Here is a 13,213-nt window from a genome sequence, read left to right as displayed (position 1 = left end):
GAAAAATCAGCCTGAAGGAGGGTGGGGAAAAATGACTGCCCTAAAGCTGTCACATCAGACTAAAAAGGGCAATCCCTGCCTACACTCGATGCTCCTTCTGCTCTGTTGGACCAGACCCTGATCCTGCCCCTTACAACAGGGTTTTTCCATTGATTTCCAGGAGCTTAGCATGGACATGCTCTCACGTGCAGAAATCGTGTGGTTTTCCATGCAAGACTTCCCCATGCAATGGTTTTCAGCCAGAGGCAGTGGTCCCATATTAACCCCTGCCATTGAGCAATAATGGTTTTCACTTCAAATCCCCAGCTACGTATCCTAGCAGGATTCAAGCCCACTAATGGGTTACTGGCTATTTGGTTGTGAAAACCAAGGTCCAACATGGGACAAGACTCCAACAGCTGTACCCCAGCATGGGGTAAAGGAGCAGGAGGAAGGCAGGGAGGACAGAGGGTAGTGGGGAAGTGGTGGAGGAGCAGCAGAAGCCCTCAAGATAATATGAATCAAATATCATCATGTGTACACCCAGGCACCTTTTATTAAAACTATAATTGCTCGATCCAACCCATGCCCTGGGGAGCATAAAAAAAAAGCAAGCAGCACCAAGGTCACTGCAGACAGAAAATCAATGCAGGGAACGAATTGTAATGACTTTTTCTTTTTTTTTTTTTTTTTTTTTTTTTTCTAGAGTCAAAGAGATGGACTGTGGAGATGTCCTGCTGGCTTCTCCAGAGATGTGCAACACCCCTCAGAGCTTGGGCTTGCTCCAGCAAAACTCTTAGTACGTTTTTAGCATTCAGCATCCAAACCCTGCTCCTCTGGTGATTAGAATGGGTCCAAGCACCCCAACAGATGGCTGTATCTTGTATTTTCGAAGGCAGTGACTCTTCTGGTGTTTCTACCCAAAATAATTCAGGACTTTCCTGCTTTCTGCAGTCACCATGCTTTCTGCCCTCCTGACCTCTCTGACGGACATCCTCAGGACTCTGCCAAAATAGAGAGCCACAACCTGAGTAAGACTTGACTTTACTCATGTGGAGATATGTTACATCTTACACGTCACATTCCTCTACCCACATCCCAGTACATTATTTGCAAGAAGAGTCTTTTTTATTATTACTATTTTCTGGGTGTGCTATTTTTCAATGCGATAACATTACTGACATCTGATTTGTGATTGATTCCCTGCAGGATTGCTCCTGCACCAGCTCCTCCCACCTGTACCAGTATTATTGGTGGTTTCTACCTATGTCATACCCTCTTCCCTCCTGAACTGCTTCGTATCGATTTCAGGCTCCTTCGCCAATACACCAAGACCTCTTTGAACTCCAGTTGTAGCACGCAAAATGATTTCACCAAACACAAGCGATGGCCTCAGCACGAGAGCACATGGATGAATCTCCTGACTGCAAGAAGGAATCGGTTACAAAGGCAGGAGGGAGGCAGTACTGCAAATTTGACCTGCCTGGGGGCTATTTAAGGCTGGTTGCACCCCGTTCAGAAGGGATGAAGCAGCCCCTTCCCTCCACCATGCCGCGAGCCGACCCAGAAGGTCTGTGCTCCCACAGCAGGAGGAGAGCATCAGGGTTGCCGCACATTACATATGCCAGCCTTTTTTCTGTTAGCCCACTGGGAACGACAGACTATAGCAAAGGCCCACACACAGCAACTGTCATCATCTAAACAATATCAAAGATCCGTCCAAAAACGAGTTTGCTGTTGCCAGCCAGGGGAAAACAAGAGGTGAAATAAGGACTCAGCGGCTGGTGTCCCTTAGCCTATGTGCTGCACACCAGTGATGTAAATATCTTTTCTTTCCATATGGTCTTACATTGAGAATTATACACTATTTTCCTATTCTTTCACATTTTCTGAGCATGCAGTCACCCAGGCATGTTTCAAGCCATGCAGCCGCAGCACAACCGCCCTGCTTTTGCCTCGTGGGGTGCTCATTTGTTCCTGCACGAGCTCTGAGCACACCTGCAGCACCTCTCCACCCTCCCGAGGGATGTCTCCACGTCTCCAAACGCAGCACAGGGAGGGAGAAAATAACAACCCAGACCAGAGTGATTCCCCTCGTTTCACCTTCTGCATGGTGTCTGCTGAAATCCAAATCTGGGACCAGGTTAAAACAATCAGAACTGTTTGCCAGCTTGTTGAGAGCTTAAAATAAAATGTGTCCTCTCCGTATTTCAGTGCCTAAATGCTGGAGCAAAGTGGCTATGAAAGCAGCCTGTGCAGAAGAAGACCGCTTCTAGGCATGCTAGCCTTTTCCATGGCATAAAAGCAATATAAACCAGCTGTTTTCTCCCATTTTGCAACATGCCAAAAGCGCTGTGCAGAAGCACCACGTCCTCACTCCCTTATGGCTTCACAGATCATCCTGTTTGACTTCCCAACCTTCAAACAGCAGCGTGACATGGTCAAAAGCCTGGTTTCCAGATCCTGCATGGGAGCAACATCCCCAGCAGGCTGTGAACAAGACTGTGATGTGTATGTCACCCCTGAAAGGCTGCTAGGTGTATCTGAACAGACACTGGAAGACCAGAGGTGCCCGTGGTTTCTGTAGGTTTCCAGCCCTTGCAGTGGTCAGGGAGAGGCAAATCACAGGTGGCCAGAGAAGAGAAATCTCTTTTTCCTCCATGGGCAGGTGTCAGCAGGTTAGTTAGCAAACCCAGGACAAACATGAAGGGGAATTGTGGCAAACAGGTCTGGAGAGGAGCTCAAAAATCCACAAACCCAGCAAAGAAATGGGGAAAAAAAAAAATCAGACTTTTGCATCTAATTCCCCCCTTAGATGAAATAACTCCACCAATGCAGAGCTTGCTCTGTTGCACTGGCAGCAAAGCGTGGCTCGAGCCGCAAAAAAGCCTGCAAGGCACCGAGCATCTTTGCAACCTCCTGCCCAAGGCTCTGGGTTGCTGGAGCTCCACAGCCCATCAGGGGATGTGGGCTGGGAAAGGGACCCCCGCTTTGCTGGAAAGTGGCACCTGCAGCTTCTCCTTCAGTGCCTCTGCAAAGAACCAGCCTTGGGTCCCGCTGCTTCCCAAATCTGGGAATGGGACAAGTTGGGATTAGTGGCCCTTCCTGTGTTTCCAGCCCACCTGAGCACGATGCACAGATTTCTTTTAGGCACAGCTCCCTGTCCCAGAGCAGAAACGTGGCCACCTTCATGATAAAAGGCAAAAGAAAAGCCTGAGGCTCAGCCATCAGGGCTGGTCCCGAAGGACTTCCTCACTCCACATCGGAATAACCCTAAATTTGAGTTTTCTTCACTGCAACATCCTGGCCTGGCCAGCTCCAACCTTCTAAAGGCCAATTTTTAGATGGTTTAACTGGGTTTCTGCCTAAACCCAAACTGTTCTCTCCCCCATAAATGCATGTTTCTTAAGGTGTCTGCTCATCTTTGTTTTAAGAGAAATATGTTGGATCCCTTTATTTGGGAAATGATCTCTCTGCCTGTGCAGCCAGAGTACCCCTCTAGCTGGATTAATGAGAAGGAATTAGGAGAAAAAGGACAAAGAGGAAGAAAAAGCCAATCTAATCACTAATTGCATATGAACATCATTTAATCGACAGCTAGCCCTCGCACAAAGCACCCCCACAAGAAGCGTATCGTTTATAAAGGCAGCAGGGTTGGGATGAGTGGGGAAAAGGAAATCCGAGCCATCAGTGCAGGGGCATGAGGATTTAATTCCCTGCCAAACGTGCCGGCAGCAGGGATCTGCAAGAGGACACACTGGTCCTGCAGGGCCCTAGGGAGAGCAAGGGGGCCTGATCCGGGCTTTGGGCTGCGCTAAGACCCAGCACCAACCCCGGTGCTCTAGGGAAGAGCCCTATTGATTTCTAGGAGCAGAAGCCCTGCTGTTTGCAATTAATATATAGCTCTTCTCCAAAAGGCCACTGTCTTCCTTAAACACCTTCTTTTTTTCCCCCCTTTTGAGCAAGATAAGCAGCAAAGCACCTGCACAGCCCTATTAAAGAGCCAGAAAAGAAAAGCAGCAGCCCAACATCAGCGTGGCGCCAGCGACCTTGGGGAGCATCTCAGCCTGAAATCTCCGTCTGCTCCCCAAATGTCACCTGGTGGGGCTGGGGGGGAAAAACGTGTGAGTGCTGAAGGACATGGGGAGGGATGGTGCTGTGCAGGAGGCGGGCTGCATCCATGGGGCTGGTCCTGCAGGGCTTTTAAGCAAAAGGAGCTATTGATAAAAAGCAAAACGTGTTTGCTCCCAAACACCTGCAGTGTTGGACACAGGGAGAGGAGAGCAGGTAGAGGCTAAAGCAGCAACTTCCTGAACACTCCTATACACGTGTGTGTATATAAATACAGCCAGAGAGAGAGGACATCTGAAGGATATTCAGGATGCTGAGTTATAGATCAACAGAAATCCAGCTTCCAGGTTTCCTGAACCTGTCCTTCCCCATCCAACTGGTGCTGTGCTCAGCCCTGCACAGCACAAGGCTCACCTGGAGCTATCAGCACCAGGGAGAGCCACAAATACATTCAGCTAAGGGCAGAGAAAAGCAAGATTGATGTGGGATGGAGTGCAGGAGTACTTAGGAAGCAAAGGTTTTAGGAGACAGGAAAAGCAGAGGTCATGCTCTAAATGTGAGAGAAGACAAATTTACAACAGCTCTTTGTGATTTATCTGGCAAAGGAAGGACGGGAATAGTCCTGCTGTCTGAATTAGATGATCCGTCTCCTCTTATCTTTATTTATTGTTTACTTTCACAGCATCAGCTTGAGGCTGCCAAGTGAAACTGGGGTCTGTTCCACAGCATCTTCTCCCGCGTGCAAGAGAGGCTGGTGGTCTGAACAGACACAGCAGCACTTGGGAGGGCAGCAGGGATGTCTGACACATCCTCTGCTACGAGAACCAACCTGGCAGACAAAGGAAATGTGAAAATCTATCGGAAGGCTTCAATCCTGGGCCACGTGGGAAATTATTAATTAAGCCCGTGACCGTGAACATCAGCAGAATGGGAAAATGGGAAAGGGAAATGCGAGGCATCAGAAGGCTGAGCTGCAGCCTGGAAGGAGGTTAGCAGTGTTTAACATTTTTAAGGTTGACTTCGGCACACAAAAAAAAAAAAAGTAGGGCAATAGTGATGAGACCTCCTAATGACACAACACTGTAGGCAGCACCAGCATGGAGGAGGATGGGGATATCACAGAGGAAGAAAGGGATTGACCTTGACCGTCTTGTTCGAAATGGGATGAAAAGGTAGTAATAGTACTAAACACCAGGATATCTTGCTATGGGATGGCAGCTCCATGGCTGGGACTGCCTAAGAGAATGATGTGAGGTCCTGGTTATCAGAGGTGTTCCTCTTGTGGTGTCTGATAGCAGAAACGTGACATGGAAATGGGGAATCTCCTCTCCAAACCCATGAACAACACTCTGTGTCTGCACCTAGAAATGCTGATTTAATTCAGGAAGATTTTGAGGGGAAGGGTTGATTCAGGGAACATAACAGAAACTAAAAAGCTTTGGCTTGCTAGCTGCAGAGCCAAGCAATCTGATGGACTAAGGGACACAGGGCAGGGACCCCCCGAGAGAAGAAAAGCACTAAATAACCCAGTGCTAACACAAAAACAAACCATAACCTGGCCGTTGCCATGTTCAGGCTGGAAATGAGATGATGCCTCCGAACCACCAGGCTGGGGTCTTGGCACACTGTTCAAGTTGGAGTCATGCAAGTAAAAATCCCTAATTTCTGAGAGTGGTACCACACGTTACTGAAAAAGGCTGAACAACGGGGTGCCTACGATTTGATTTACTGGTCCAGAGCATCCTATCCAGTCCTACCTGCGTAAAGGTCCCTGCTGAGGTGATGTAGCAGAGCAGAAACAGGGGAAAAACTGCTCAAAAAAAAAAACACAAAAAAACGGGAAAAACTGTGACAGTCCTCACTTACATGATTAAACTTTTTAACCCCCAAAACTAGGTGGTTGCACCCAAGCTGTGTGTTGGTATCAGTTTTTGGCTCGTACCCCATCCCACACCCAGCCTGGGAAATATGCATGGGACCACTGCACCACCAGAAAGGTGCAGGTGATCACGTCCCTGTGTCCAGGAACGTGTCCTGGCAATGTTTAATTTATTAATGTAGACATAGCCTATGATCTGATCAGAAATCTCAGAAGACAAAGGAGAATTTCCAACCAAACCTGTGTGAGCAGCATTGCTGAGCATCTTGCCAAAGTGGGCCATGTCCTCCAATGGAGATTTTCAAGAAAAGATGGGATAAAAATCAGCCTGGCATGGTCTAGAAACATCATCTCCTTCCTCAGGACTGGAATTTGGACCAGATGGTCTTGGGAGGTCCTTCAGCCCCACATTTACAGTACCATAACGATGCAGTATGGATTCCCCATCCTCACACAGCCTGCTCCAGCGCTCCTGTGTGGACATCCCTCCCCGAATTAGCTCCTCTTTCTCAGAAAAAGACCCAGCAGGTGCCCAGCACTGAGTCATTCATCTCTACAGCTTCTACAGTCTCCCCTTTGCTCTATATCCTTAGTACCTCCAGGGCTTGAGATGAATGACAGCACATTAGCAACAGGCAATTCATTAATACCAGAGGCAGTTCCAATTTGTCCGTTGAAGCCTCTCTTGTTTTATTTCCTCTGATAGGAAAAGAAATTGGAGAAAAAAAAAATTGCTTCGGTCAAAAAGGATATCTTTCTGGTGAAGAACTTGAGAACTAGGTTTCTCAATATCACTTCTCTGGGGAAAATTCATTGCCTTATTACTCATTTCAACACAAAGGGAGCAATATTTCTCATTTCTGCAAAAGGGGAGATATTTCCCCTTTACCTATCACATCTTTTTTTTTTTTTCCCATGGAAATAAAAAGTTAAGAAAGCAAGATGGAGGAAAACAAAACAAAACAGAATACATCTAACTTTAACATTTTTCCATCATTTTCCAAACAAAAATGGGAAACCTTCATTCCTTTGTGTATTTTTGCCGAACACACCTCAAATTGTTCCACTGCCGCCAGCAAACCCCACTGCCTGCACACCTGGTCACCTTCTGTCCCTGCTCCCAGACCCCCAGGGACAGCTCCAACCTGGGAGTCCGTTCATCCCCATTGTCTCCATTCCCATCCTCTCCATCCCTATCCTCTCCATCCCTATCCTCTCCATCCCCATCATCTCCATCCCCATCGTCTCCATCCCCATCACCTCCATCCCCATCCTCTCCATCCCCATCCTCTCCATCCCCATCGTCTCCATCCCCATCGTCTCCATCCCCATCACCTCCATCCCCATCACCTCCATCCCCATCACTTCCATCCCCATTACCTCCATCCCCATCCTCTCCATCCCCATCCTCTCCATCCCCAACACCTCCATCCCTGCTTTGCTCCACCCAGAAGAGTTCAGGGGACAAAGCCCACTCCCAAGCTCTCAAGCACTGGAGTCACCAGGGCCACCTTTGTGCCCAATGCAGATGAAAACCCATGATGATGCCACCAGGTCCCCTTTCAGGACACCAGAGAGCTAAACAAGAAAGGGCTCTACGCAGCAGCAAAGATGGGGCCCTTTCCAGGAGTTGCCCCCAGGCCAGGTCCTGGCTCCCATTTGTCCACCTAAAAGTCCTATCAGCCACCTAACCCTAGTTGTCCCAGCTGCTGAAGGATGCCCTGGTCCTTACGTTGGTCCCTCACGGTCCACAGGCCACCACAAGGAGCAGAGAAGAGAGTGGCGAAGGGAGATGCAAACTGCCCCCATAGCATTGCTTGGGCAGCCCACATTTTTGGGAGGGAAACTGAGGCAAGAAGCACCTTGGTGCTGGAACCTGCATCACACCAAAGCACACCTGGCCACAGCGGTGGCTTCCAGCACCTCAGGAACAAAACAGGACACCAAACGGGCATGATGTCCTGAGGCTGCACTCTGCCCCCAGCCCTACAGCATGGTGTGGGTTCAGGTAGGTCCCTGCCTCAGTTTCCCCACTGCAGAAGAGGAACCAAGGCACCAACTGGCCAGCAGATGCCATTGTGCACAACTCAACCACCTCCGAACCTCCTTGATCCCAAGGGCTCCAGCCCATACGTTGCCCCAGGAGTCACTTCACACATGGAAACCTTTAGGACTGAGCTCATCCTCCCAGCATTTCCCTTGCTCTTCTGTAGGATCCCTGGGGCACGCAGAGGCTCCTGCAGATGCATGCAGTCCTGCCATTGCTGCTCCAGCCTTGCTGAAATCTTCTGGGCTCAGACATTAACAAACACAGGGCACATCCTTGGCATCCATCACCTGGGCTGGGAGCAGCCCCCGTCCCCCGTGTCTATCACCACCAGGCACCCTCTGCTCTGTGGTGGAGGTCCCAGTGCACTATTCACTCGGTATAAAGAGGTTAAAAGGGGGAATTTCTCCCTTTTTCATGGCCTGGGGCTGGTCGCTCGATGTTCCCTAGCCGCTAAATAACACAGCAATGCAGCAAGTTTTAAAACCATCAAAAAAATGCTCCTTGGCTTCACCCCTGAGCTGCTTCCCAGCATCCCATTACGCTGATCTGCAGCGGTGGCAAAGGGCTGTAAGGAAATCTCCCCCTTCTCCCTGTGCTGGTGATCGCAGGGAGGCTTCACCCCCGCACGAGCACAGCAAAGGGCACAGAGGACAAGCCCCGTGTTAGCCATCCTTGCTGCTCCCCAGTCATTAGGGGATGGTTTTGGCTCCTGTGTGGCCCAAAAGCTTGCCCAAATAGGTTTTGGAGTCTCCATCCTTGGAGATGTTCAAGGCTCACCCCGTAGGGGCTCCTGGGAGCAGCAAGGCTCTCAATAGTAACACGGATTTGGGGAATTTGGCTTTAAAAGAGAACCCAGACAATAAGCGACACTTAAAAGATGCCTAAACTGAGCAGAAAATGAGAACAATTAGCCACAACATCGCTAATGCATTGATGAAGAGGCGCTTACGGCGCAGGGCTGAGTGGCAGAGCAAACAACTCCTCCTGCAATGAGCTGCAAGGAACAAAATCATGGGGGGGAAGCTGGGAGGAAGGAGAAGCCCTGGGGGTGTCCTAAAAGCTGAGGAGCAACACGGAGAAGGCTAAAGCCTTCATGTTCCCCTTGGGTCCAACACCTGCACTGCCCCGAGCCTTTTTTTAAGGGGGGATGCACAGCCCTGCTGCAACGGTGACTGCATGGAGGGGCGGGATGCTGAGCATCCAAAGATTTAGGGGAAATAAGCCTAATTACCCTTTGCACCAGTGGAAGAGAGCGGCACAGCAGCTCTCCAGCTCCTGGACAGCTTCCAGCACCAAAAAACCTACACCCTGTAAGACGAGCAGACAAAAACGCCCCAAGTCGAACATCACAGAGGCACAAAGTGGGTTAAAGGACGGCGTGTTGCGCTTGGAAAACCTTTTTCCCTACCAAAGGGTTTAACCACAGCAAAAACAGACAACCCCAAAATCCCTGGCATCTCAGTGGACTGCCAGCAGCTGGATGCACAGCGCCCACAGCATCCCTGGCATCCCAGGGGAGAGCCAGGCCTGGCCCCAAACTACAACCCCCAAAATAATCCAAATCTCACTGTTTGAGCCATTTCCTGGCCAGGGAGTTTGAAATCCACATGGATTTATTACCTGTTTGATGCACAGCCTGCTCCCTAACCCATCCCCGGGGAAGAAAAGCGGGCTTTTTCCTAACACCATCACCACCGTGGCACGCACGTAGGCGCGGGGAGAAGCGACAGGACCGCGGTGAGGCTTTGCTCCCAGCCAGCCCCACCAGCCCCGCTCTCTGCCATCGCCACCCCACTCTCGGCGGCGGTGGGCTCTGCCAAAAGAAAGCTCTGGAAAACACAATCGCAGCAAATCCCCGTTGCAAACGTACGTGGCAGGGCAGCAGCCACCCCGCCACTTTTTGTTTTGCATTCCCGACGCATCCAGAAACGCCAGCGGCGAGGAGTTTGGCGCCGCAGATCCCGAAAGGGGGTCCCTTCCTCGGGTGAAATCGGGGCACCCGGACCCGGGGAGGGGATTAAGGGGGGGAGATATTGGGATATGCCACCCCACGGCGCGTTAAACATGGCAGCATCCGAAGGCTGCCCCACCCAAGGACGCGCGTCACCCGCATCCCGCCGCGTCCCCGGGATGCTTTGTCTCGGGGATGCCGCCGGCCCCGTCGCGAGTGGGATCGGTGCCGGTGGGGTCGCAGCGGGTTTCTGGGCACATAAGGATGCGCTGGGGAAGGACCACAGGAGATCTGGGTGTTGGGGTGAAACGGTCCAAAGCTCCCCATGCTAGACAAGCTGGTGGCAGGGGGCGAGTTTGGGGGTGGGAATTTTGTGGGTGGGAATTTTGGGGTGGGAAATTCGGGGTGGGAAATTCAGGGTGGAAAATTGAGGGTGGGAATTTCAGGAGTGGGAATTTCGGGAACTAGGAATTTCAGGGTAGGTAATTTGGGGCTGCAGCCCCACCTGGAGCTGTGAACCCTCCCCAAAAGACCCCACACATTCCCCCCCTGCACAGCACCCACCCGTACCCCATCGGCATCCCAAAGAGACGGCCCCACAAAGCTTCGTAGCCTCATTCCCCCGTCCCGCCGGGTGGGCAGGGGTGGCCCCGGGGGGGTCTCACCTGTAGGACGAGCTGACCCCCGCCGCCACCACCTCCTCCTTGATCTGCCTGTTGAGGGCATCGGCAGCCGCCCTGCCCCTGCCCGCCTCCGCCTGCTGCCCCCCGGGCTCCTCGCCCTTCTGCCGGCCCTTCTCCCTCCCGGCCCCGGCTTTGGGATGCTCTTCCTCGGCCTCGGGGTCTTCCTCCTTCTTCCTCCTCTTCTCCTGAGCCGGCTTCTCCGGGGATGCTCGCTCCGGACCGAGGACCGGCGAGGGTCCCGCTTTTGGGATCCACGGGTGATCCCCCCTTTTGGGGATGGGCCAGGCGCGGAAATCCTTCTGGTACTGCGTCTCCTTCTCGAAGGGCGCATCCGAAGGCTGGTACTCGCTCTTGGGCTTGCAGCTGGGCTCCGGCCGCTGCACCTTCCAGGGTTTGTAGTCGTGCCGCATCACCGAATCGGCGGGGGGAGAAGCGTGCGGGGCCGGGCCGGGCCGTGCCGAGCCGGGAGCCGCTTCCCCACCGCCTCCTCCTCCCGCAGCAGCAGCAGCAGCATCGGCACCGGGCTGGGTGGCGATGGGGACGGAGGGGCGCTGCGGGGGAGCGGGGACCACGGGCTGGGGCTGCTGCTGCTGCTGCTGCAGGGGGTGCTGGGGATGCTGAGGATGCTGCTGCTGCTCGGTGGCCTCCGAGTATTTGGTGAAGACCAAGGGCACGGCGATGTCCGCCTTGTCCAGCTGGTTCCAGAAGCGGGCGATGCAGCAGGCGCGGGTGATGCAGGGCCACGCCATGGTGGCCACGGGAGGGGACCGGGAGAAGGGACAGAGAGAGGGGACGAGGAGGGGGACGAGGAAGGGGGACGCGCCCGGGGAGGCGCAGCGCAGGCACCGCGCAGCGCAGCGCAGCGCAACGCGCCCCGCCCGCGGAGAGGAGGGGGGGAGGGGGGAGGGAGGGAGGGAGGGAGGGAGGGGGAGGGGTCTGTTTGGGGAGGGGGAGGGGTTTTAGGGAGGGGGAGGGGTGTACCTGCACGCGTGCACCTGGAGGGGGCGCGTGCACGGCCGGGTGTGCAAGGTGGGGAGGGGGGGGGAGAAAAGGAGAGCGTGGGGGGAGAGGGGTGTAAGGGTGTGCAGGGAGATGCGCGGTGCGTGTGCACGTAAATGCATGTGTGCGTGCAGGGGAACACGCGTGTGCACCCATGAACGCACGTGCACACGCATGAACACACGTGCAACACATGCACAAACACAGTGCACACATAAAACATGCACATGCGCACACAAGAACACACATGCAAGACATGCAACACATGAACACACATGAACACACGTGCACACTTGCACACACGTGCACACGTTCACTTTCACACGCATGCACAGATGTGTGCACACATGAACACATGCGCACATGTACTCACACATATGTACACACGTGCACACACATGAACACACACACAAGGACACAAACACGCATGCACACATGCATGCATACATATCCCTACACACGTATGCACACTCACACATGCACAGATACCTGCACATGGCTATGTGCATGTGCACATACTTGTGAGTACTCATTCCTGTGCACATGCATGCACACATATAGGCAACAGTCACAGATGTGGACAAGACCCATGTGACCAGACAGACCTGCATTCACATATGTGCACATGTGCATTTGCATACATGCATGCACACTCAGAGTTGCACATGTACATGCACATACATGTGCACACACAAAAATGCAAACACATACAAGATGCACACGTATGTCTCTTACACGTGTGCACATTTGCACAACCATATGTGCATGTGCATGCATGCACACACCTGCACCTGTGCAGGCGCACACACACGTGCACACATACCTGGAAGACATACACATGTGGAAGACATGCACACACATGGACTTATTGAATAAACATACATGCACACACGCACTCTCATGTGCTCATGCACATACACACTCATATTTGCACATTTGTGCAGTCACTCACACACCTGCACAGATATGAATATGCATGCGCACATGCACATACACATGTTTATAAACATATGCACACATATATGCATGCACACACCTGCACATGTCTGTCTATATACACACACAGCAGCACTCATGTCTGCACACACATGCATGCACACTTACACCTGCGCACACCTACACATGTGTGCATACACCTATGCACCCACATGAATGCACATTTGTGCACACATGCACACGAACTTGCATATGGAAACACACACATGCACACACGCTTGCATGTGCACATGCACACAGATCAACCACATGCATGAACACTTGTGCAAATACATGGATACAAATGTGAACACAATCACACACACCTACATACACACATGCACATGCATGCACACTTTTATTTGGATACATGTGTACATTTACACACACTTACACATGCAAGACATTCATTCACATGTGCACAATCACATACATGCACAAGCACACACATGAACACATTTGCACACATACAATCACACATATGCAGTGACATGCACAGTCAGGCACGCACCCCCACATGTGCACACATGCACATATGTGGGCACACACTCGTACATGCATGTACATATGCATGCACACGTTTGCATGCACACGTATACATGCATACACACATGCACAATAATATA

General features: G+C 51.9%; 1 protein-coding gene across 1 annotated transcript in view; it reads right to left on the bottom strand.

Moving 5' to 3' along the window:
* The window catches only part of MAP6 (microtubule associated protein 6), a 36,799-nt gene extending 25,437 nt beyond the window's left edge, over positions 1-11,362 (bottom strand). The window contains exon 1 of the mRNA XM_035560498.2: positions 10,596-11,362. Coding sequence (XP_035416391.2) covers positions 10,596-11,362 — 767 coding nt within the window. The remainder of the gene's footprint in view (positions 1-10,595) is intronic.
* Positions 11,363-13,213: the final 1,851 nt, after the last annotated feature.

The sequence above is a fragment of the Cygnus atratus genome, chromosome 1, assembly GCF_013377495.2.
Source record: "Cygnus atratus isolate AKBS03 ecotype Queensland, Australia chromosome 1, CAtr_DNAZoo_HiC_assembly, whole genome shotgun sequence".
NCBI lineage: Eukaryota > Metazoa > Chordata > Aves > Anseriformes > Anatidae > Cygnus > Cygnus atratus.
This window is presented reverse-complemented; position numbering and strand designations above follow the sequence as displayed.